This window comes from Nicotiana tabacum, chromosome 7 (assembly GCF_000715075.1).
Source record: "Nicotiana tabacum cultivar K326 chromosome 7, ASM71507v2, whole genome shotgun sequence".
Taxonomy (NCBI): domain Eukaryota; kingdom Viridiplantae; phylum Streptophyta; class Magnoliopsida; order Solanales; family Solanaceae; genus Nicotiana; species Nicotiana tabacum.
Window position 1 is genome coordinate 163,493,867 of NC_134086.1, and position 24,358 is coordinate 163,518,224.

Sequence of the window (24,358 nt, forward strand, 5' to 3'; positions counted from 1 at the left end):
TGTGTGAGTTCTTTACCGGCCAACATTCAATTCCATATAACATGGCAGGCCTAACCACTGCTCTATAAAACTTACCTTTTAGTAACGGTGGCACTTCCTTGTCACACAAGACACCCGACGCTAACCTCCACTTCATCCACCCCACCCCTATACGGTGTGTGACATCCTCGTCAATCTCCCCGATCCCCTGAATAACCGATCCAAGGTACTTGAAACTACCCCTCTTGGGAATGACTTGAGAGTCAAACCTCACTTCAACTCCCGCTTCCGTCGGCTCAACCCCAAATTTGCACTCGAGGTATTCCGTCTTCGTCCTGCTCAACTTGAAACCTTTAGACTCAAGAGCATGTCTCCAAACCTCTAGCCTCTCGTTGACACCGCCTCGTGTCTCGTCAATTAGAATAATGTCATCAGCAAATAGCATGCACCATGGCACCTCCCCTTGAATATGATGAGTCAGTGCATCCATCACCAGGGCAAATAGGAATAGGCTGAGCGCAGACCCTTGGTGCAACCCCGTAATAACTGGAAAGTGTTTAGAGTCGCCTCCTACTGTCCTAACCCGAGTCTTTTCTCCAGCATACATGTCTTTAATCACCCTAATATAGTCAATCGGGACCCCTTTATCCTCTAAGAATCTCCATAAGACCTCCCTAGGAACCCTATCGTATGCTTTCTCCAGATCAATAAACACAATGTGGAGATCCTTCTTCCTATCCCTGTACTGTTCCACCATCCTCCTAATAAGGTGGATAACTTTTGTGGTAGATCGCCCCGGCATGAACCCGAACTGGTTGTCTGAAATAGACACCATCCTTCGCACTCTCATTTCTACCACTCTCTCCCAAACTTTCATGGTATGACTTAGTAATTTGATGCCCCTATAGTTGTTATAGCTCTGGACATCACCTTTGTTCTTATACAATAGAACCATTGTACTCCACCTCCACTCTTCAGGCATCCTATTAGTCTTGAATATAACACTAAACAATCCAGTAAGTCATTCTAAGCCTGCTCTACCCACACACCTCCAAAGTTCAACCGGAATTTCGTCTGGCCCGGTAGCTCTGCCCCTTCTCATCTTACGCATTGCCTCCATGACTTCATCGATCTCAATGTCCCTACAATTACTTAATTCATGGGGACTGTCGGCATTCCTCAATTCCCCAAGTATAATATCCTGATCCCCTTCTTCACTTAGAAGTTTATGAAGGTAGGTCTGCCACCTCCTCTTAATCTGGTCATCTCCCATCAAAACTTTGCATTCATCATCTTTTATGCACCTCACTTGGTCCAGATCCCGAGTTGTCCTCTCTCTCGCCTTAGCGAGTCAGAATAACTTCTTCTCCCCACCTTTGTTCCTTAGTTCCTCATACAGACGAGCAAAAGCTGTCGTCTTAGCCTCCGTCACTGCCATCTTCGCCTCCTTCCTAGCTACCTTATACCTTTCACTGTTCGCTATCTTCTCCTCCTCGTCAGTGCTCCCTACTAACTGCAGGTAAGCCGCCTTCTTTGCTTCCACTTTACCTTGGACAACTGCATTCCATCACCAATCTCCTTTGTGGCCACCATTGTGGCCTGTAGATATCCCTAACACCTCTCTCGCCGTCTTTCTTATATAGTCCGCCGTCGCCGATCACATTATGTTTGCGTCCCCACTACTTCTCCAAGCTCCCATTGCCGATAACCTTCGTTCCAACTCATTAGCTTTATCCTTAGTTAAGGTGCCCCACCTAATCCTGGGGCGTCCTTGTACTGACCTCTTCTTTCTCCTTATCCTAATACAAATGTCCATCACCAAAAGCCTATGCTGCGTTGAGATGGTCTCACCTGGGATAACCTTGCAGTCCTCGCACAACTTTGTGTCGCATCTCCTGAGGAGGAGATAGTCAATCTGAGTCTTCGCTACCAAACTTTGGTAAGTAACCAAATGCTCATCCCGCTTCGTAAAACTTGAGTTCGCAATGACTAGATCGAAAGCCTTGGCAAAGTCCAACAGTGAAATGCCCCCTCCGTTCCGCTCCCCGAAACCAAAGCCGTCATGCACCTCAGTGTACCTACCTGCAGATGACCCAATATGACCATTGAAATCTCCTCCTATGAATAACCTCTCAGAAGGCGGGATACTACGAACAATCTCATCCAACCCCTCTCAAAAGCTCCTCTTAATATCCTCATCCAAGCCTGCTTGCGGTGCGTACGCGCTAACGACATTTAAAGTACTCTCACCCACCACCAACTTAATAGTCATTAGTCTATCATTCACCCGCCTGACCTCTACCACGGACTCTCTAAGATGGCTATCTACCAGGATACCCACTCCATTCTTACCCCTCAGGACACTGTAAGCACGTGATTTTTGCTCCGCGAAAGTTACTCCACAAAAAAAAAAAAAAAAAAACAAAAAATGTATATGTCTTGTCATTGAGTGATTTGTATTTAATGTTAATTGGTATGTTAGGTATTAACCAATGTGTGTGTAATTCTATTTTTAATTTTTTTTTATATATAATTTCACAATTTATTTAGGAATTTGGTTTAAATTTTGGTTAATTAGAAAGGGAAAGGGTTGGGGGAAAATCAGATTGGGCCCCAAAATGAGGCCCAAACACCAGCACACAGGTCCAGTCCAAACACAGGCTGCCCAGGGAACGTCCCAAATGACGTCGTTCAGCACCTCAATCTTCAGCCGTTGATTCATTGAAATCAAACGGTTCAAGGCAACCCTTGAAAAATCAAAATGACGTCGTTGTAGGCGAAGTCGATCTGAGTCGTTCATCTATATTGATCCAACGGTCCTTGGCCTCCCTCATGTCCCGAACCAATGAAGCCCGATGTTGATCCGTGGATCCCAGACCAACCCGATTCCCCCTTTTAGTGGAACGACGCCGTTCTGCACCAGCCAGGGGATCCTGTCCATTGATCTCATCAGATCAAACGGCCTGGGATCAATCCCCTACCCCGTATAAAAGCCTCAATTCTTCACCCCAGCCCCCCATAGCCAGACCCCTCCCCGTCTCCTGAAGCTCAGAGGCAGGTTTCCATGGAAACCCTAGCCGCCACCCCACCCCTTCGCCTGAAAGCCGGCGGCTACGGTGTTGTTGGCCCTGAGGCTAACACCCTTGAACCACCATGACCCCCTTCTCCAAAACTGCACTCAGCTTGCCTCGAATCTTCCCCGAACGTCTCGAATCTTCGATCAAAGATTCGAGCCAAAACCTTAAGTCACCGGATGAGCCCCGGATTCACCCTAGTCACTCCCCTAACGTCCCTCAGGCCCTAATCAGCTTTGGTCCCGGTCAAATACAAACAGAACTTGTTAAATCCCAAATCTGAGTTCAAGAACCCTAAAAAACCAAACCTGTTTTCGTTTGAGGTAAGTTCCGATGTAATTGTCTTTTCTTGCTTTTTGTTTAGGTGTTATGCATATGTTTATGGTTCTGTTTAGTTTGTTTTTAATTATTCTCTGTCCGTCTTCAAAGACCCTTTTGTTTGGTCGATTTCTTTTCTTGAATGTTAGTTGAGTGTTATAAGATGTTTAGTCACTTCGATTGATATTGTCGGTTAGTTAAGTTTCATAAACTGCATAATTGAATATCCCGAGTTTTGAAATAAATTGGTACCCTGTTTAGTCTATGTTGTTAGTCGTTTAATTGTTCGTATGATAGTTCGTATAGTCGACCTGAGTAATGTCGTCAAATAATTAAGTTTGTAAAGTTCCATTGTTGTCCGGAAAAGGCCTAAAACACTCAGTTTGTTTCTGTTTTAAGTTTAGTTGATTAGCGACTAATTAGTATACGTTATAACTCGCGAAGTCGACTCGTCACATGTTTGACGTTAGTTTCACAGTATTAAATAACAAATGACCTAACTGGCTGATTTAGGTTAGTTTCACATCCAGTTACTGGCTGATTTTTGTGAAGGTTTGTTTGGACTGATTATAGTTTGGTTTGTTAGCTGTGGGAGGGGGGATTCGAACTGGAAAATCTGACTAAGTGTTCAGGATTGAAAGAAGCTGTCAAGTGCCAATTAAAATACTATTAATGGGGAACAAAACACAAGAGCATGAGAATTAAATGAATACTTAACTAAGCCCATAACCCTTGATTAGAGTAATGAGACAGAGCATGGGGGGCTGATTAAGGATTCCAAGAAAATGCCTTTAGGCATGGGAAGCTAAGGGGTATGGGCAGACTGTAATTGGCAGAATCCAGGCAGCTTAGCTGCACTGGGTTGTTGGCTTATAAATAAGCTGTTTCAGAACTTAAAAGGGGCTGGACATTTTTTTAGTCTTCAGAGAAAACAAAAACATAAAGTCTCAGAATATTGTAACCAAACACTGTCTGAAAATTACATAAGAGTTCAAGTTGGTCAAGCTGCCTTGGCCCATTGCTGTTGGTTGCCTGCTGAGTTGCTTGTGATTGTTGAACTGCTGGTGTTGTTGCATTAAATACTCTGTTGTTTCTGCTGGTTCACTACTCTGTTGCTGGGATTGTTTGTTGGTTGCCCGACCACCTGTGGGTTCAGTGTCTGAAATTGTTGTTGGTCGTTCGTGAACTAGTGGTGCCATTGTTGGTTGCTGTTGCTGTGTTTGTTGCTGTTTACTTGCTGTCGCTGTATTTGCTGCCTACTATTCAGCTGACCATTCTCCTCATTCTTTTGCTTTGCTATACCAGGTACATGATTAATAGTGTCGATGTAACTTGAAAAGTTGAGCATGAATACAAAGAGAAGAGCTGAAGATGTTTATTTCATATATAGACTGTTACCTCAAACATCATGTAATATATAACAATTTACATCCTTGTTTGGATACTGGAAGTAGCCTGCATGCCTAGTAAATATCAATGTAGGGTAATTGAATGTTAATTTGTATATATGGGCTGGTAGTTAAAAGTATTCACAAGGCAGTAGGTTACATATTAAACTTTAGTCAATTTTGTTCAAGCATGTCATTGAATGTCTGTCATGCACAAAGCTATCCATTGTTAGCTAAGTTCATTTCCTTTTGATAAGCTGCTTTGTTATAATTGATAAACCACACTTTTAGAACAAAGAATGCAAGTTTACGGTCTCAACCTCATAAAGGTCGAGCCCAAGTTGAAACGGACCAAGCAGTGCCTGGTCGGAGAACCAGTGGCCCAAGCCTGGCCCATCCCGCACAAACTGGGTTTGGGCCCACGAGATTCGTTCGCTTGTCCGTGGGGCGCGGCCTTGTTTCTGATTTTTTAAGCATTCTGAATTCTGCTATAAACGACCTGCAAACATATAATTAACTAGGACTATCTATGCTTTCAATTAGTAGAGACAAGCGCGACAAGAAACGTAGTTGTTATAGGATATCCTGTTAAAACAAAGACGAGATGAGCCTCGACAAATAAAAACGCACAAGCTGCGGGGCCCTCGTTAAGAGTATATTATCGAAGCATTCAGTTTCCAGGACGGGTCGTTTAGCAAATCTCACGGCCCTCCCAGAATAATAACGCGATAGTCTATTTAAGCGCGTATTTAATAGTGTTATCTCCTTAAACTCGGGTGCACATTTATGTGACCCAAATCCAAGTCTCAATGAAATTGAAATGTGTCTCTAATCACGGGTATATTGATTGTGGCGTGGTTTGAGATGCATTTCCATGACGTTGCAAATTCCTTTTAAAAATAATGAATGAGACGAGCCTCAATAAACAAAAATGCACAAGCTGCGGGGCCCTCCAAATGTATATATTAAAATACTTAGAATTCGGAACAGGCCGTTTAGCGAATTTTACGGCCTTCCCCAAAATAACACTACGTTAGTTGCTTTAGGCGCGTCTTAATAATTTATTTTTCTTAATTCGGGTGCACATTTATGTGACCCAAATCCAAATCTCAACCGAGTCGAGATATGTCAATAACCACGGGTGCATTGATGTAACGTGGTTCGAGATATATTTTCACGACGTTGCAATTCTCGTAAAAAATAATAATAAAAGCGGCCAAGAGTTAAAATTGGCACATAAGTTCATATTTGTATAAAATCAGATAATCAAGCCGAATATAACAGTTGAGCGACCATGCTAGAACCACGGAACTCGGGAATGCCTAACACCTTCTCCCGGGTTAACATAATTCCTTATCCGGATTTCTGGTACGCAGACTGTAATATGGAGTCATCCTTTTCCTCGATTCGGGATTAAAATTGGTGACTTGGGACACCCTAAATCTCCCAAGTGGCGACTCTGAAATAAATAAATAAATCCCGTTTCGATTGTACTTTAATTGGAAAAACTCCCTTGTACCCTCGCGGGTGCGTAAAAGGAGGTGTGACAGACACCAGAGTACCACAACTTATACCCATCCACGTTTTTCGCCCTCGATCCGACCCACCTAGTCTCCTGGACACACGCTATATTAATCTTCCTCTTCTGAAGGATTTTTGCCAACTCTATGGATTTACTCGTTAGTGAACCTATGTTCCATGACCCGATTCTCAACCTATAGGCTCTCTTGCCCCCTCTACCTCCCCTGCTACCCGTCCCACCCCTGACCCCAGCCCCACACTCTGCCCCACCCGAGGACATGCCCTTATTCTATCATCCCACACTGCAGCCACTACACCTACAACAATCTAGAGAAGACTCGCTAGTGCACAACAACCAACAAATCAAACTAGAAAGAAACAAGTGGTAACTAGTATCCTAGTTGAAAGGTTTAACTATTGCGAAGTAAAGTAACAGTAATTTAGCTAACACCAAAAGGGAAACAGTAAATCAGGAGGTACCAACTCCCGATAACAAAACCTGTGGCTGATTTGCTGGACTCGATGTAGTTGTACGCTCACGCAACACTTCCTACCGCCCTTTGCTGACACTCGCCCAGGTTGCTCTCCTTTGCCAGTGCTCGTGCGCCCAACTTGTTTCCAATACTTCGAGAATTCCTGAAAACACAGAAAATACCACGACCCAAAAACCAAAAGGAGCTATCACCGCTACCACTGGTATAACCCCAACAATATAAAATGTACAAAGAAAGGAGAAGAAGAAAACGAGAATATAAGGGGGTGGTGGCAGATTTGGGACGCAAAAGGGGTGGGGCAAGAAGACCCAAAAATCAAATAAGGGCCAGAAACTTCTGAGATAAAGCTCAACTGCGACATACCCGAATTCAGCAACAACTATAAAATCCCTAAAATATGTATGCGCTGGTTTGGTCTTTTGGAAGGGATATCTCAAAGAATTTCTACTGTTAGAAATAAAAGATGCAGAAAACCTATCCAATTTTGTGAAAAGCTCAGAATCTTGAGTAGCAAATAGTCAAACTAAGGACTCAAATAGAAAACAGTAGCTAAAGCAGTTTATACTCTATAGCAAATCGGAAAGAGAGATAAACAACGACAGAAGAAAGAGAAAAGTTTAAGTCTACTTACTGACCGGAAAACGGAAGAGACGACGATCGCCGGAGAACTCCACCAGAGATGGCGAGTTCTTAATTTAGTTACTAACCCGGAAAGTTGCAGTAGACTACAAAGTTAATGGCAATTGTTATTAGAGTCCGTTTGATTTCTCATTAAAAAAAAAATACTTTAACTAATCAAAATGTATATTAAAATTTTATTTTTCTTCTTTGTATATCTAAAATATAAAATTATAAATCTAGTTATTTAAAATATATTGTTGCCTCTATATCAATGTATATCACAACAATAGCAATTATATTTTTTTATATATCACAATGTATAACACGTCAATTAATGCGTATACCAAAATAGATTTCACAAGTTTATTTTCCTTCTTTGTGTATAGCAAAATTTTATTTCCCTTCATTATATATCAAAAATTTATTCATTCCAACAATTATATTTATTGTTTTTTAATTTTAAAACTTGTTGCAAACCTGTTACATCAAAATTTATCTTCTTTCTTCATATATCAAACAAATTAGTATTTCTTTAAACTTATATCTTTTTTTTTAAAAGATTGGAGCAAGTCGTGGGAGGTGAAGAACTGGAGAGATAGGAGAATAACATCACGGGGCTATCTTTTTTATTTTTGGTAAAGAATCTGATTTATTAATTTTTCTTTTTATTAGGAGAGAGGAGAAAAGGAGCATAATATAATTGGAGTAGTGTAAACGCTTTCTCCCCAAATTTAGCATTGTTTTTCTCCTAGTTTGCAGAAGCCTATAGAGAAAAGAAAAAAAGAATATCTTTTGCTATTTTTAAGGAAAACGATTTTGATTTTTAGATGCCAATTTTTTGGGTATTTCTGTTGCCGTTAAGGCTAAAAAATTATCAATTGTCTTTGTGCGTTGGTACCATTTTTCCGGGTGAAATTCAAAAATGGCCAAATTTACAAGTGGTAATTGAAAAATAGCTACAACTTCAAAAGTTATTGAAATTAAGCAACTTTTTATGTAAAGATAAATCTAATAATGTTCAAAATTTGGAAAATATTCCAGCATAATATACTAAGTTCCAGCATAATTACTGAAGTTCCAGCATAATATACTGGTCTAGCATACACATGTGCTCCAATCTTTAGTTTTCAATAATTTTACAAACGATGGCTATTTTTTTATTACCGGTCCAAAAACTGACTAGTTCGGGCTATTTTGACAATTTTTCCTATTTAGAGTGAACAAACCTTGGCCCATGCTTCACATTTGTTGCGAGCCCACGGGATTAAACAACAAATAGTATAGGGATTAGAGCCATTACCTATATAAATCTACTTCTCCTTCAAGGGGAAACTCCTCGCCTTCTCTTTCGTCCGTTGTGAGTATCTCTTTTATTCTCTGGCATTCTCTCTATCCAGTTTAATTGTTGATATTTTCATCAGTTTATTCTCGTGTAAATTTGCAATATAAATATGTAGTAGTATTTTTATTCTACTTATGAAGTTTTCTACAGTAAAAATGAATGTGGAAGTTGAACATTGTTAGTGCATGGCCATGGTTAGCTGATATTTTTGCTTTAACGAGTTTAAAATTGCTGATAGGGTAACAGTTGTTGCGTATTATACTTATATATTCTTCAATTGTTGGCTGTGCAGGAATCAATGAAATAATTTCATCAACTTTGCAACTTTGTTTCTGTTTTTTTCTTTCTTAGGAAGTATATGATTTTCGAGAAACTTCAAGCTTGATGTTGTTTTAATTTCATTAGGAAACTATTTTTCTCTGACTTTCTGTATTTCAGGAACCACCAAAATAATTTTAGGAACATTCAAATTCTTTTTCTGTTTTGTTTTTTTATAAAATAAACTTGAACTTTTTGATGGGACAGATAAACGTTGGCATTATGATCATGGAGACTGTTGGGAGGAAAATGGAGAAAGACAAGAAAAAGAGAATGGCTGAAACAGGGGAGGAACCTATCAATCCCATGGAGAGAAAGAAGATAAAAAGAGTTTTAGACAAAGAGAGGCTCAGAGCCAAGTCCGAGAAAAGAGCGGAGGCTTGGCATAAACAAATGTTGGCTTCTCTTGACTCGAAAAGCAATGGGAGGACGAAGATTTCTCCTACTACTACTAGTGGGTTGCCTGAGCTCGACATTCGTCTATTTACAGACCTTTCAGCTGCTAAGGTGTCTATTAGAGAAGCAGCTGCTCAGGCTTTAGTTGCTGAGTTGCTTGAATTCAGAAGGCTTATGATAATCTGGAGAACAAGGAAGTGGTTGATGGTCAGCTCAAATTGGAAGCTGAAAAGGATGATGGGTTGAATAACTGTGCCCCTTCTTTGAGATATGCAGTTCGGAGGCTCATTCGTGGCCTTTCTTCATCAAGAGAGGTGTGTTTGTCTAATTTGTAGTATAATTGTTCTGTAGTTTTGTTGAAAATAATAAGTGCCTAATTATTGTTACTATTTAATTTGTCAGCTTAAATAGGGTCTATACGCTTTTCCATCTTCATTTTATAATCGAAATTCTTTTGGAGACTAATATCTTTAGGGGTGACAAAAGCAAATTCATTCTGGAAACTTGTGTCGTACAATAAGACACTTAGACTATGCTCTCCTGTCTTTACCTTTACAAATGTTATTTTATAGTAAAATCCCAAAAGGTTACTTTTTGATCATGCTGGCGCCTGGCAGGAAGATACTCATAGCTCGTGTCTTTGAAAATTTTTAATAGCTATATGCTGCATCGTTTTGAATTTAAAGGTTAAGTGAAATACTGAAGGTTTAGTGAAAAGATGTCTACTCTACTCATGGTTCTATGTGCCATGATTGTTTTAATAAACTCAACGTGCCCGTACAAAATCTTATCTGTTTCTTATATGTGCAGTGTGCAAGGCAAGGATTTGCATTAGGCATGACAGTATTGGTTGGTGCAGTTCCATGCATAAAACTGGATGCACTGTTGAAACTAATTATATCTTCTTCCATGAAGGAGGCAGGAAAGATTATCTTTGTTTGTGAACTTATCAGTTCTCTTATGTGCTGGCTTGATAGTTTTAAGTGGTTTTGTAGGACGACTTTGGACCCTTATTTGCTTATGGAGCTATTGCAAGGTCAGGGAGATTAACTTTAGAGTGGATTGCTGATAAAAACACTCCTTATATTAAAGAATTTATTGGTTCTCTTGTCTCGCTGGCAACAGAAAAGCGTTACTTTCAAGAGCCTGCTGTCTCAATTATTTTGGAGTTGGTTGACAAGGTCAATAACATTTACGAGCCTGTGAATTGCAAATTTATGCTAAGCATGTACACTTTAGTTATTACTTGAAATAGCTTCACCGATTGGATTTTCTTTCGTCATTGCAAACTCGTATGAGCTTATATATCTCCCTGATGGATATTTTAGGATCTTTTCTACTTGGCTACTAAAGATCACCTGTTCCGGCTGTTCCAGTACCTTCTTAGTGCTGTCGTGCAACTAAAGTTTCTTTTACCTGTCCAAATAAATATCACCTCTTCCTATTACTCTAAAATGTGCTTTGTCATGTTGCTGGTTTAACTTTTTGAATTTTGTGCATTTGTGTTTTACCATCTTATCCTTCTTTCTCTACTTTGGTTCTTTCCTTAAGCTGTATTCTATCTAGCTGTATCAACATACATATTTTGTCATGTCAGTTGCCTGTTGAAGCTTTGCTGAATCATATACTTGAAGCTCCTGGACTTAAAGAGTGGTTTGAAGGTGCACCAGAAGTTGGAAATCCTGATGCTTTACTTCTTGCCCTTGCTATACGTGAGAAAGCTGGTGTCGATGACAAAGAGTTTGGCAAGCTTCTGCCTTTTCCTTATAGCCCCAGCAGGCTTTTCACTGTTGAACATCTGTCCTTGCTTTCCAAATGCTTGAAGGTGATACTAAACTTCTTCATTTCCCTTCCTTGAAAAGCTTTGTTCATATTTTGATCTGTGGACTTTATGGATCTGCAGGAGTCCAATTTCTGCCATCCACGAACTCATAGTGTATGGTATTCCTTGGTAAATATTCTCTTACCTGAAAATGTTGTGAAAGGGTTTGATTCCTCAGTAGCTTTAAGTTTCATGAAAATGCACAAAAAAACCCGCAAGGGTAGCTCAGCGGAAGAAGATATTCAGAAGAATCTTAAGAACTTCTGTGAAGTTATCATTGAAGGATCACTACTTCTTTCATCATCTCATGATTGTAAGAACTTGGCACTCAATGTGCTGCTGCTTCTCCTTCCAAAACTGTCCGCTTCCTGCATCTGCTACATCCTCTCTTACAAAGTTGTACGTTGCTTAATGGATGTACTTTCCAGAAAAGACTCTAATCTATTTAAAGCCTGTCAATATTTTATGAGAGAAATATGTGAGTGGGTCAAGCATGATGCTGCTAGAAGAGTAGCAGTTATTATGGCTTTACAGAAACATAGTAATGGGAAATTTGATTGCATCACCAGGACAAAAACAGTAAAAGAGTTGATGGCTGAGTTTAAAACTGAGTCTGGATGCGTGCTTCTCATACAGAACTTGGTTGACACGTTCCTGGATAAAGGTCATGCTTCAGAGGAGCCTTTAGATCAGAGTCAAACAACAGATGACAACTCAAAAATTGGTTCCACAGAATATAAAGATTCTTTTAGAGCGCTAGGAACCTCAGATTTTTCTAAAGGCTGGATTTTAACGTCAATTTCCAATAGCTGGAAGCATCTACCTCTGGATGCAAATGCAAGGTTCAGAGTGCATAGAGAAATTCTAAAATTTCTGGCTGTTCAGGGTTTATTCTCTTCAACTCTTGGAAGTGAGGTGACATCTTTTGAATTGGAGGAGAAGTTTAGGTGGCCAAAGTCTTCCATTTCAAGTGCTCTTTGTAGGATGTGCATTGAGCAGCTACAGTTACTTCTATCACATGCTCAAAAAGGCGAAGGACCTCATGTTGTGGCAAGTGGTCCTGAAGCTAATGATCTTGGAGCTTATTTCATGCGATTTCTTGCCACATTGCAAAACATTCCTTCTGTTTCGCTGTTCAGGTCCTTGAGCGATGATGACGAAGAAGCATTAAAAAATTGCAGGCTGTGGAGTCTCAGCTCTCAACACAGGTGATATTTTGTGTTGCTTCTTTTTGTAGCATCCTGGTCGGCAGCACTAATCAAAGCTTTTTGTACCTTTATTAAACCAATGTCACTTGCTTTTGGCATTTAAATCTTTTTGTTGTTTGATAAGAATGTAGACCTGTTAATTCGAAGATCCATATCCTGTTCAGGAAAGTGCAAACTTCTTCAGTGATAAAGTTAGATTGTTAATCCTTCTTATTCTTTCTTCAAATGACCCCAGGAGAGAAACTTGGGCCCAAGTATTGACACAAATAAGTTTCATTCCATGAGGTACCTTCTGATGCAATTGTTGCTTCAAGTTCTACTTCAGCCTGAAGAATTTTCTGAAGCCGCCTCGGAATTGGTTATTTGCTGTTCAAAGGCTTTTCGATCTTCTGATCTTGCTCCCGCTGGAGAAGATGAAGCAGATGGAGATGGCACACCTGAATTGATGGATGTCCTAGTGGACACCATGCTTTCGTTGCTGCCACAGTCATCAGCTCCGATGCGGACTGCTATTGAGAAGGTAAACTACTGAAAAGCAAGGATAATATCCTATCAGTGCCTCCGCCGATCTATTATCCCCCAAAGCCCTGGCCTGAGGAAGTGCTTTCCAATATTTCTTATGCATTGTTACACCTACTGCATTATGATGCCTAGTCCATCCTGAAAAACCTTACCGACTTTGATAAGAGAAGAAACTTAAACAGAGTTAAGAGGAACTTTTACTTATATGGATGTTTTAGCATATGACACTGAGTTACAACATCACCTAATTCCTCAGTCTCAACCTGATAGGTGTCTGCAATATGAATTTTCAATATTCGCGTTGCTCCATTTAAACCCGTTTCAATCTTTTTCTGTCACCAAAAGTTCTCTACATTTTCTATTGGCGTACAAATCTCTAACAAAACTATAAGTTTTTAGTGAAGATTGGTCCTAAAGCAATGGCGTTCCAATATGGCCAAACTTTTATGCCATCTAATAGGTATCATGGTAAGCTATTTTTTGCTAAGTCCGTATCGATTCTAGAGATTATTGGTCTTTCAAGACAACTTCCTTCCATGTGATTTTAGTTCTACCTCGTCCTTTTAACACCTTTAATAAGCATGGTTCATACCTTTAATAAGACATGACTAGGAGGGTGTTTGGATTGACTTATTTTAAGTGCTTATTGGCTTTTAAGTACTTTTTTAGTTTGTGTGGTGTTTGACAATGATAAAAAGTGCTTAAAACCACTTACTTTTAGGCATAAAAAGTACAAAAATAAGCCAAAAGCCAAAAGTTGAGTATTACCAACTTATGGCTTTTGACTTTTAGCTTAAAAGCTACTTTTTATAAGCCAATCCAAACACCCTCTAGATCATCTCAAGTGACCAATCTCTCATTTTATCTATCTTGTGTACTACATAACTTGTAGCTTTTTTCTGAATGTAATCATTTCTAATCTTATCTACTCTTGTATGCTTGGGCATTATCTTAACATTTGCATTTCTGATCTTGTGGATATATTGGACCTTAGAGGCCCACCATCCTCTCCCATTTGGCCATAAACAATTTTTTTGAACTTCACTTTGGTACGTATCATCCTATTGCATAACACTTTGATAGCACTTCTCTAGTTCAACCATCATATTTTAATTCTAGATATAGCATCTTCATCTGTTATGCCATTCTCTTGGAACATCGAGCCTTGAAATCTGAGTTGATTGCATTTAGGCACCTTAATCCCGTCTAATCTGATCTCTGCCTCACGCTTCTTATGCTAGCTAAACTTGCAGTACATATGTTAAGTTATATTTCTATTTATCCTTAAATTATTTAAGAAAAGCATTTCAACACTATTTCTCTTATATTAGTTTGATTCATGGAGAATGTAAAACTTTCTATTTATTGATCATGTGCTGGTGGAAGGAGCAAATACTCGATGGAATAGTCGAGGTGCGCATAAATTAGCCCGGACACAAATGTTATAAATAAAACTTTCTAGTTATTGAAATATGTTGAGTTATTCCTGATGGGCCCGAAAAGAAAGTAGGTGTATGTTTTCGAGATGGAGGGGTATACGCTACTGTCAGACTTTAGTATAACGGGTTCTTTTTATGTTTTCATACTCAAATCAAACACAATTCAGAAGTTATTTGCTGATAGAGCTATAGTTCAAGCTGTGTTGGTGGACTCTGTGGATAGGAAGAACCAATAGAATTTTTGAAGGCAAAAAGGAAAGTGTAACTAGCCTTAAATATAAGTTCATATATCTATCTTTAAAGCTGAGTGCTAATTAGTGGTCTGGTGCTTGTTACATATAATCAGTAGCTCTGTTTTAGCAAATTTTGGTAAAGACCTAACCACTATGAATTAGTGGCAGCTAATGTATGTTTCCGTATTGTACTTGACATTAGCTCCAATAGCAATCTTGGCTGTTCTCAAGGATACTGATCCTTGCATTATGCGAGTAAGCATTTCTATTTTCTTATTCTCAAATGGGGTTGGGAGGTGTGGACCTGACTTGTACAATATTCTTCTTGATTAACAAAATGGATGATCGATACTAGATATTTACTCATGTTGGAAGATTGGGTCTGTTTATCTGTCAGACAGATATCTTTCCTTTTCTGTTGTCCTAATTATTGAAATGTGATTGGAAGCTTCAACTCCATGTAATACACAAACTAAAAGCACAAATTTCACCTTTAGCACCAATACAAGCTGCTCACACCAAAGAGAACATCTTACTGAATGTGTAACTCCATTTATCCTGTTATCTATACTCTTGTGCATAGGGTTTCTTATCCATACCTTATTATCTCATGAGGAAAAAAGTAGTGAATACATTGCTTCTTTATATTCCTTTTCTGGATGCACTTGTTGTATTGTCTTTCTGTCGATGGTGTACTCCTTATTGTTTTGACAGAGTTTCCTTTTTGGTTTGTCCCAACAAGTTGAATGCTTCAGTCTTTCGTCAAATGGACAAAATATATGATCTTCACTAGGTCAAAGTACCTTATAATAATACTATTCATATTGTTTTCAGCTTGACTTGACACAATCAAAATAGGAACTCATTAGAACATTCTGTAGTTGATCTCTTCGATGCGGAGTTGTCTCTGTATTATGGAAAATATTCTTTTTCATGTACTTTTGATGCTCCTCCACTCTCTGTCTCTTTAAAGGTGGAAGAGAACTTAATAGTTCTTCAATTATCTTTCTTTGTCCATCACCGATACTTACAATTCAAAGAGCTTAGCAGATGCATAATATGAATACATGAAAGTTGATTGTTGTGTTTTATTTTTCGGAAAGTGCGCATGTAGGTGTTATTTATATCTTTGCTTGTATTTTGTATTATGGAATGGTAGGAAATCTCTAGTTAGAGAGTTCTTCAGTTGAATGTATACTAGTACCTAAGAGTTCGTGTGAATTTCTGCAACAGCTGCTGTTGCTCAGGTTGTTTTCTAGTTCTTCTTTACCTACTTAAAGTTGTTTGTCTTTTTAGGTTTTCAAATGCTTTTGCCATGATGTCACGGATGATGGGTTACTTCGGATGTTGTGTGTCATAAAGAAAAATCTCAAACAAGCCAGACGCCAAGAAACAGACATTGAGAACGATGACGACGATGACAATGTTATTGGCATTGAAGAAGCAGAGGATTCGGATGAAGTAGAGATGGATGAAACTGCGACGAATGATGGACAGGCAGACTCAGGGACATTAGTTGATATCGAGGCAGCAAGCGCAGAACTTCTTGAGGCTTCTGATGATGATTTTGATGAGGGAATGGATGATGATACAATGTTCCGCATGGACACATATCTTGCTAAATGTATAAAGGAAAGGACGAACCAGACTGGTGGAGAAACTGCTGATTCACAGCTTGTCCACTTCAAGTATCGTGTCCTGTCTTTGCTGGAGATTTACCTAAATGAAAATCCAGGCAAGTCTTTTCTTGATATACTAAAGTACATTTATCTTAAGGATGCGTAAGATTGACTTCAAAATCTAATCTCTTAATGTATAATCTAAGTTCATATCCTAACTTCATGATTAGCTTTTTGGCATGATCATCATGATGGAAACATGGGATATGATCTTTTAATTCTTGGAGGTTGTATATTTTTCCGTGTGGAGTTATCAGTGGCATTTCAATTGTCATCTGATTCCAAACGAATAAAGAATCCATGATCAAAAAAAAGGAAATGGAGGGGGTTGGGGGTTGGGGGGGGGGGGTTGTGGAACCAAGTGACGTCATAATTTCTTTTGATTGCTCCGGTTGGTATCTGAAACATGGATAAGGGATTATGGAACAAATTACTGTATTGTGCAGTTTCTTTCAACATAAACTAGGCCTCAATCCCAAATTTATGAGTGGCTATGTTAATCTTTTATATCCATTTAGCTCAATGTAGGCCCATCATTTCTACATATATTTTAATACTCTGTATTTCAAGGCAAATTAAGAGTCATAAAAGCTAAATGTTCTCAAAATCTCATACTTCACCTAAAGAGACACACACAACTCTCTTATTAGAATAAAAGGTCTTTTAATGAATCTTGGACCAATGTAAATGTAACAATAAAAAAGTAAAAAACAGCTAACACTTAATTCCAACTAGTTAGTGGCGCTTATACGGTTCTTTTGCTTTACTTCTTCTGTTTGATATAAAAAAATTGCGTTCTTTTGAAACTTCCCTCATGTGATTTATGTCTACCTCTTTTTCTGTTAAATTCAATCATCATATTGTTGCACATAAGGATTGGTGCATCTGGTTGCAATCCAGCTCCGGCAACTTTTCTTCTTGTTTTATTCTCTATGCTTGCTACTTGATCCTTTTGTCGTGTGATCATTTATCATCTTGTTTTATTCTCACAACTGTTCCATAACATTCACTTCGAGTATCTTTCTATTGCACAATACTCCTACAGCATTCCTTTTTCAGCCATCCTATTTTAGTTAGGGGTGTTTCATGGTTCGGTTTGGATCGGTTTTTCCCTAAAAAGAAACCAAACCAAGTAAGTCGGTTTTTCAAATATTAGAACCAAACCAAACCAATTAAGTCGGTTTTTTCTCGATTTGGTTTATGTCGGTTTTTCGGTTTTTTCGATTATTTGTCGTTTTTTTTCTTAAATATAAGACATACACTACCAAACACATATTTCGGCGACCACGTTTTTAACGCAACACTATCAAATCAATTGCCCTTTGAGAAATCTATTATTTACCAAGATATATTGATGATAATTGAATCAAATAGTGATGAATAATTTAAGGGCTCAATTAAAAATATATTATTTTTAACATGAAAAAGATTCTTACACTTAACAAAAAAAACTACCAATCAAACTAGAATGTAAAGGTAAAGAACCGTACTAAAAGTGCAAACGATTAACATTTACTATAAAATTTTTGAAACTTTGTATAAAAGTATACATATATATAGGTGTAATTCTAAATTTAAAATAGCTACTCCTATATTCGGTTTGGTTCGATTTTTTTTTATTAAAACCAAAATCAAACCAAATTTGATCGGTTTTTAAATTTCAAAACCAAAACCAAACCAAATAAACCAAACCAAAAAGTATCGATTTTTTTGGTCGGATTGGTTCGGTTTTTCGGATTTTTATGAACACCCCTAATTTTAATTTTACATGATATATCTTCATTTGTTATGCCATTCTCCTAGAAGCGAAAGGTTTCACCTATATTAAAAAACTATCGAGAAGTAAAAGAGACAGTAGCACAAGCATTTTGATCTTGCGGTTCTGAGGTTGTGGTTTGTCTTTCATCAAGTGTTGCAGCTACCTTTCATCTTTCTATTGTTACTACTGTTAATAAACTCAAAACACTGGTTCATTTGATCTATTGATTGATCGAGGAATAGTTTTTTTTTTAAAATGTACCATTTTACAGGAAAGCCACAAGTATTAACAATATTCTCACACCTAGCTCAAGCATTTATAAACTCACAATCTACGGAAGGTAGGGAACGGCTTGGTCAGCGAATTTGGGGAATTCTACAGAAAATTATCAAGGCAAAGGACTATCCAAGAGGTGAAGACATCCAATTCTCAGTGCTCAAGTCACTCTTGAAAAGTAACTTTAAGCTGGCAGCAAGACGTTTCAAGTCTAAGAAATCTGCCTCTAACATGTCAAAGGAAAAGCAGTCTGTTACCTTGAATAGATACAAAATGATCAATTCTCTTGCTCAGAGTTCAATATTTTACATTTTGAAGATAATTAATGCTACAAATCTTCCAGAATCTAAACTTCAGAAGGTTTTTGGTGTATTCAAGAAATTTCTGAAGGATTACTTTAGTAAAAGGTCTCAATTGACGTATGAATTTCTGAAAGAAATTTTTAAAAAGAGTCCATGGATTGGATATCACCTTTTTGGATACCTTTTGAAGAAATGTGCTATGGCGAAGCGACAGTTTAAGCAAATTGAAGCTCTTGATCTGGTCATGGAGATAATAAGATCGATCGTCTCTGCAAACCCTGATGAAAACAGCCAGGATTCATCAAGAAAAAAGCTGAAAAGACATCTCCGAAAGTTAGGCCGCCAAATTAATAAGTTGTTCGAAAATATGCCCGAGAAGGCATCAAGACGAGCTGATGTGCGAAAATTCTGCGGCAAAGTCAATCAGATTTTGGTAAAACTTAAACTGAGGCGTCGTTTCTTAAGACACTGCAACAGATTGTGAATCTCAACAGGGTAACATGTTTCCTGCTTTGAAAAGGTGAGTTTTAGGGAGAAGGTATCGTTATAATCTGATATAAATCGTTATGTTGGAAGTTCCTGCCACGTGTGATTCTACTACCAGAAAATTTTGGCTTGTGTTCCTACCGATGTTGGACTAACCATTTGGCCATTTTTTCCTGGTGATTTTTCTGACCATTGTCACTGAACTTTATTGTATCCTAGGTTTGTTTACAGTGGATTTTTATTGTGTTTGGCACACTTTTTTTGTTCTGTTGTTCTGAAACAGATAGTAATAGCAGTTCTGATAATATTTATATTTAATCTGTTATAGTAATGGTACAGGAGCGCCTATTTACTTCTTACCTAATCCGCTTGCCCGGAGAATGATTCCACTCGTCCCACTTAATTCCATGTCATTGTTTATATTTAGAATTACTTACAATTTTGAACTTGCTGGCGTATTATCAAGTAGATGAGAGTCACTGTTAACACCCTGAGTAAATCTAGGATTGTGTGTGCCCTATTATTCTCTTCTTTATTCTTATATTTAGAATTGTTTTTATTGGATTGAGACGGACTTAAATGGAACGATATTGAGAATGATGATTCATATAGCTGCTTCAACTTATTTGTGATTGAGGCATAGTAATCGCTTGTATAAAGAATTGATCTAGGAAGTTTCCCATGTCTATAACTGGTCAGGCAGGATTTAGTAGTGGCCATCATTTGAGTCGCTATCACGAAAAGAACAAATGAATTGCTTGACTTGCAATTCTCACTTCAGTTGGTAAAGTGGTGTAGGACTTTTTCAATGCTACTGGGAATTTCATCCATAGGCTGGTTAGACCAAAGGATTGGGCTAATTATCCGTCCAACAGCATACTAAAGTACTAGAAATAAAGCATCAAATGGGTATTCTGCTACTTTTCCCTGTTCATTTAGGATCAACTCTTCCTTTTCTTACAAAGATTGAGAATATTGTTTTGGGTGGTGTCACCTCGTTGACCTCCTACGACTATAACGTATGAAATCAAGTCGATGTAAATTACATCCAGTAGTGCAATCTGAGTCCACGAGCGGCTACCAGCCTGCCACATTTCTTGTTGTTATGGGATGGGAAGCGCACGAGGCGAATTTAGAAGTTTAAGTCATTGAGCATAATATAATATTTTAAAAACCAAAGATACAATTTGCCTTAGGTATAGCAAAGTCTTTAACCACAAGTTTAAGGCTACTATAAAGGATTAAAGTCTCGTATAACTAACACCTTGGATATGGTGTATTTGTCACATAGACTCATTGTGCCTTGAAATATCCATTTCTTATGTCTCCAAGAATGCCACCTTCACCAGTAAGGCTATTACTTTTCATCTGTGTGTGCTTTTTCTTTAACAACGTTTGAAGTATATGATAATAACTTGAATACGCAAATTGTTTTGACCGGATAACCATGAATTTGATGATTTACAACATTATGGTTAGCTAGTCGAATCAATGTTTGTTCTTCTTTATTTGTAAAATTAACCCATTTTCTATTACTCTAATTAATATTTTCTTGAGCTTGTCACCAATGGCTTTGGATTAAAGCTTCAGGCTTCGCCTCATACTTTTGTTACAACTTAATGGTTGTGTGTTTGTGTATTACTATTATTTTCCAGAAAATTTAATTATATATAGCCATCACATGGGTAAGGAGCAGGGCAATCAGACTGGAGTCTGTCATTGCTGCCATTTCGGGATCCTCCACGTGAAAGGAGATTGTTTACGTCTTTACTATGTAAGGAAGTTGCTACCAGCATTTGGCTAACTTCATTAACCGCACAGCTGAGAGAGAGGCACCTACCTATAAATGGAAGAAAAAGCAAAACGAAGAAGGCCAGTCAAGCTATAAGTTGCTTTCAAGTTTCAACCATCAAATAATATATGAACATAACTGCACCCAATCGTTTACATATCATTCCAGCATCCCCTACTGCCCCACCTGAAAACTGATCTCACATCTTCACCATCAAAAGGAAAAGTCGAATTTATCAATGTTCTCTTGTTTGTTCAAATTCTGATCTTAGGCCAAACCAAACTACGGTGCTTTTGCTCCTAGAAAGATAGGGAGCTGATACATGTTTACCCCATTTCAAGGTCGAACCCGACATGTATCTCCAAGTGCAGGCCAGAATTTAATAAAAATAGCACATGGTGAAGAATCATTCTTTTTTGCTCCATGTTGTTGCTCAATTAATTCAATTCATATCTCTACAAGTCTCATCGTGGCTCCACAAGTTCTCCACCTAACAACACGTTGTTCACCCACCCAATAAATTTACGAGCTAACTGTAAACTTTGAGGCTTGTGCTAAAAGGGAAGGGAGTTAAGATGATAGAACTGAATAATAGAAGAAATGTGTGATGTTCTTTCAAGAAAACAATCAAATGTATTAGTGTAACGAACTGCTGTACAAAAGGTGTTATCTCAACTATCTACATATCTCACTCTCATTAACAGAGGGACCATCATTCCTAAAATCCCTAAAATTGTGATCCCTACGCCTCCACTTTATGTCACCAAATACTACAATTTCCCTTCCTCTCAAGCAGACAAACTCTGTAAGTGCCCATGTGGTTACAACTCTGCACATAGGTTCTTCCAAATTTCTCATCTCAACGAGATGTGCAAAACATCAAGAGACAATTCGAGGCACCGACTCTATACCTCAAAAAACAAAAAAGGCCAATGCTTGAACCAACAAATCTCAAGAGTGTGCATCATCAGCATCAGAGTCACTCCCTGAAGAACTTCCTGAATCAGAATCTGCACAAAAAAAAGTTATGTTCAATTAATCAAAGCCTTCATTTGAGAGCCAGAACAACAAAAAGGATCATTTTTGGCAGTTGGGAGTAGTTTTTATATGTATACCACTAGAAGAGGAGGAATCGCTGCTCGAGCTGCTGGAACTACTGGAGCTACTACTAGCATTATTATCACGAACCTGTCCACCACCACCACCTTCATCCTTGTCAATTTCAATTTCCACGGGAGGAAAGTGGGTAGCCGGTTCATCATCCTCTATCTCCACATCATCCTCATCTCCAGCATCACCCCCCTTTTTGGGCTTTTTGAAGGAGTCATTTTTCTCGCTTGTACTAGGCTGCAACAAACAAAACAACAAATTTTATTAGCCATTCCCTTACCCTTCTGATAAATGCAACAAGAGAAAGCATATGTATCAAATCAAAAGAATTAACAAAAATGCAATACTGCATTATTACCCCATCTGCCTCTGCAACGGATGTTGTCGTGGCAGCAGAAGCTGCAGCACTGGCGGATGGTGGTTGTCCCAAATTGTTAATCAATGCCTGCCTCTTAGTTTTGCTCACCATCTTCTTCCAATTGGTCACAAACCGATCAAGCTCCCATAGAGTCTCCGTGTCTAGGGCCTCAATGTCAAGCTCAATCTCATCCCCATCTTGGGCTAAATGCTCATTCCTCTTCCTTATAATCTGCACTAACTGTGGCATCTTCTCTTGCGGTAAACTTTGCAGCCCAACTCCTAATTTATGCTTCTCCTCCATACTCATTTCTCTTTTATTCGGATCCTTCGCTCTTGGCTTTGGCTGCTTTCCCATAGGAGGCACTTTAGCAGCAACTGATGATTGAGGCTTTGCCGCTGGTGGTGCCCTCACTGGGGAAGGAGTTGACAACGGGGACTGCTGCCGCACCACTGGTGGATTGTCGGGAGGCTGCTGCACAGGCAAAGAGGGAGTTGAAGCACTCGAATGATTCTGCATCATTCGCTCCTGCTTCTTTGAAATGTGAGGGGCTGGAGTAGGCTTGGGCTTCTTCACTCTCTCCGGCGTAGGAATGTGATTCCAAGAACTCCCCTGCAACTCATCTATGGCATGAAAATCCCTCCTGCCACTTCCGCCATCAAGCTTATTCAATTTATCCTGAATCGGTCTAAACATGTCCTCAAAACGTGCCAGGAGTTGCTCGGCGAACCCATGAACTTGATCTGTTTTAGGGTTATACAAAAGGGCATTATTGAAAGTAAGCCTCACATCAGCTGCGAATTCAAAAGGGGTAGGGTAAAAATTATTAGACAAATTGGATTTCACCGTCCCCAAATCCATGGGTCGCTTAATAATCTGGTGGTAATCATGAAGACCCAAGGCTTCAGCATCTACAGGGGTATTGAAAATCCACCCACTTTTGTGCTTCATCAGCTTTCCCAAAACTTGCCTACATTCCTTCATCATATTTTCCTTTCCTATTATGCCCTTAACACCACCACCACCAGGATTACCGAAATTTCTATTATCAACTCCATTGGGGAGCTTTTTCGGATCTTTACTGGATCCGGAAGGGGTGGGCCGTTTATTTCCGGATAACTTCTTGGACTTGCCGTGAGATCTGGGGTTGCTGGTGCTCAATTGACCCGATTCGATTCGATCTTTGAGGTTTCGGATCTGTTCCAGCTCCGCCACCAGCCGACTCCGTAGCTCATGGAGCTCGGTTTTGTTGTACGAGGCAACGTTGTAGGTCATATATCCTCCAAGATTGAGGCCGTCAACGTTGGTACTTGATTCAATCGGCCGTTGATTAAACGAATAGGCATCATCTGACGCGGTTTGCGTCACGGCCGGCGATTCATCGGTGAGACGACCGTTAGATGCGTGATGGAATTGCTTCTGCTTTTTCTTAGGGTTAGGGTTAGAGTTAGGGTTCAGTTGTGTATGAGAATAAGGGGTTTTCCCCATGAATCCACCGCCGGCACCACCAGACTGAGCCCAGCTAGATTCATTCCGGCTAGCTAAGACGGCGGATGCCATGAATTGCACCGGCACAGGTGGAATTGATCGTTATCAGGTGGTGTTGAAATCATGAAATTGAAAGGGACGTGGTAGCCACGCGCCCGCCGGAATTCGACAAAGTATCTCCGATTACCACCTCCCGGTGACGATTAACAAAAAAAGGACAAAAAAAAATCTTTAAAATATTGGAACCCAATTGGAAGGCAAGGGTTTGAAGGGATTGAGCGAGGAATGAGAGGGGGAGGGCATCGCTTCTTAAAGGCGATGAGATCTACCCGTTCGGAGTTCGGGCAGTATTTAAACAGTGGATCATGCCCAGACTTCTGATCCTACGGTGGAAATTAATTTGTTTGCTGTCTGAAAAACTGACCGAGACAAT

At 39.1% G+C, this 24,358-nt stretch overlaps 2 protein-coding genes and 1 long non-coding RNA gene across 3 annotated transcripts; 1 reads left to right on the forward strand and 2 right to left on the reverse strand.

Moving 5' to 3' along the window:
* Positions 1–4,206: 4,206 nt before the first annotated feature.
* Positions 4,207–7,536, reverse strand: LOC142161916 (uncharacterized). The gene is made up of 3 exons (XR_012693666.1): positions 7,410–7,536; positions 4,770–6,916; positions 4,207–4,667 (listed from the first exon to the last, which is right to left on the reverse strand). It is a non-coding gene; the product is annotated as an uncharacterized LOC142161916 (long non-coding RNA).
* Positions 7,537–8,654: 1,118 nt separating this feature from the next.
* LOC107817930 (rDNA transcriptional regulator pol5-like) lies at positions 8,655–19,541 on the forward strand. Its single transcript, XM_075217990.1, is given in 12 exon segments — positions 8,655–8,752; positions 9,263–9,611; positions 9,614–9,765; positions 10,262–10,387; positions 10,447–10,632; positions 11,049–11,276; positions 11,355–12,444; positions 12,447–12,481; positions 12,717–13,001; positions 15,972–16,410; positions 18,385–19,156; positions 19,158–19,541. Coding segments are annotated over 11 exon segments (3,705 nt in total). The 5' UTR covers positions 8,655–8,752; positions 9,263–9,277; the 3' UTR covers positions 19,216–19,541.
* Positions 19,542–21,920: 2,379 nt separating this feature from the next.
* LOC107817929 (transcription factor GTE7-like) lies at positions 21,921–23,997 on the reverse strand. The gene is given in 3 exon segments (NM_001326010.1): positions 21,921–21,979; positions 22,085–22,316; positions 22,438–23,997. Coding segments are annotated over 3 exon segments (1,851 nt in total).
* Positions 23,998–24,358: the final 361 nt, after the last annotated feature.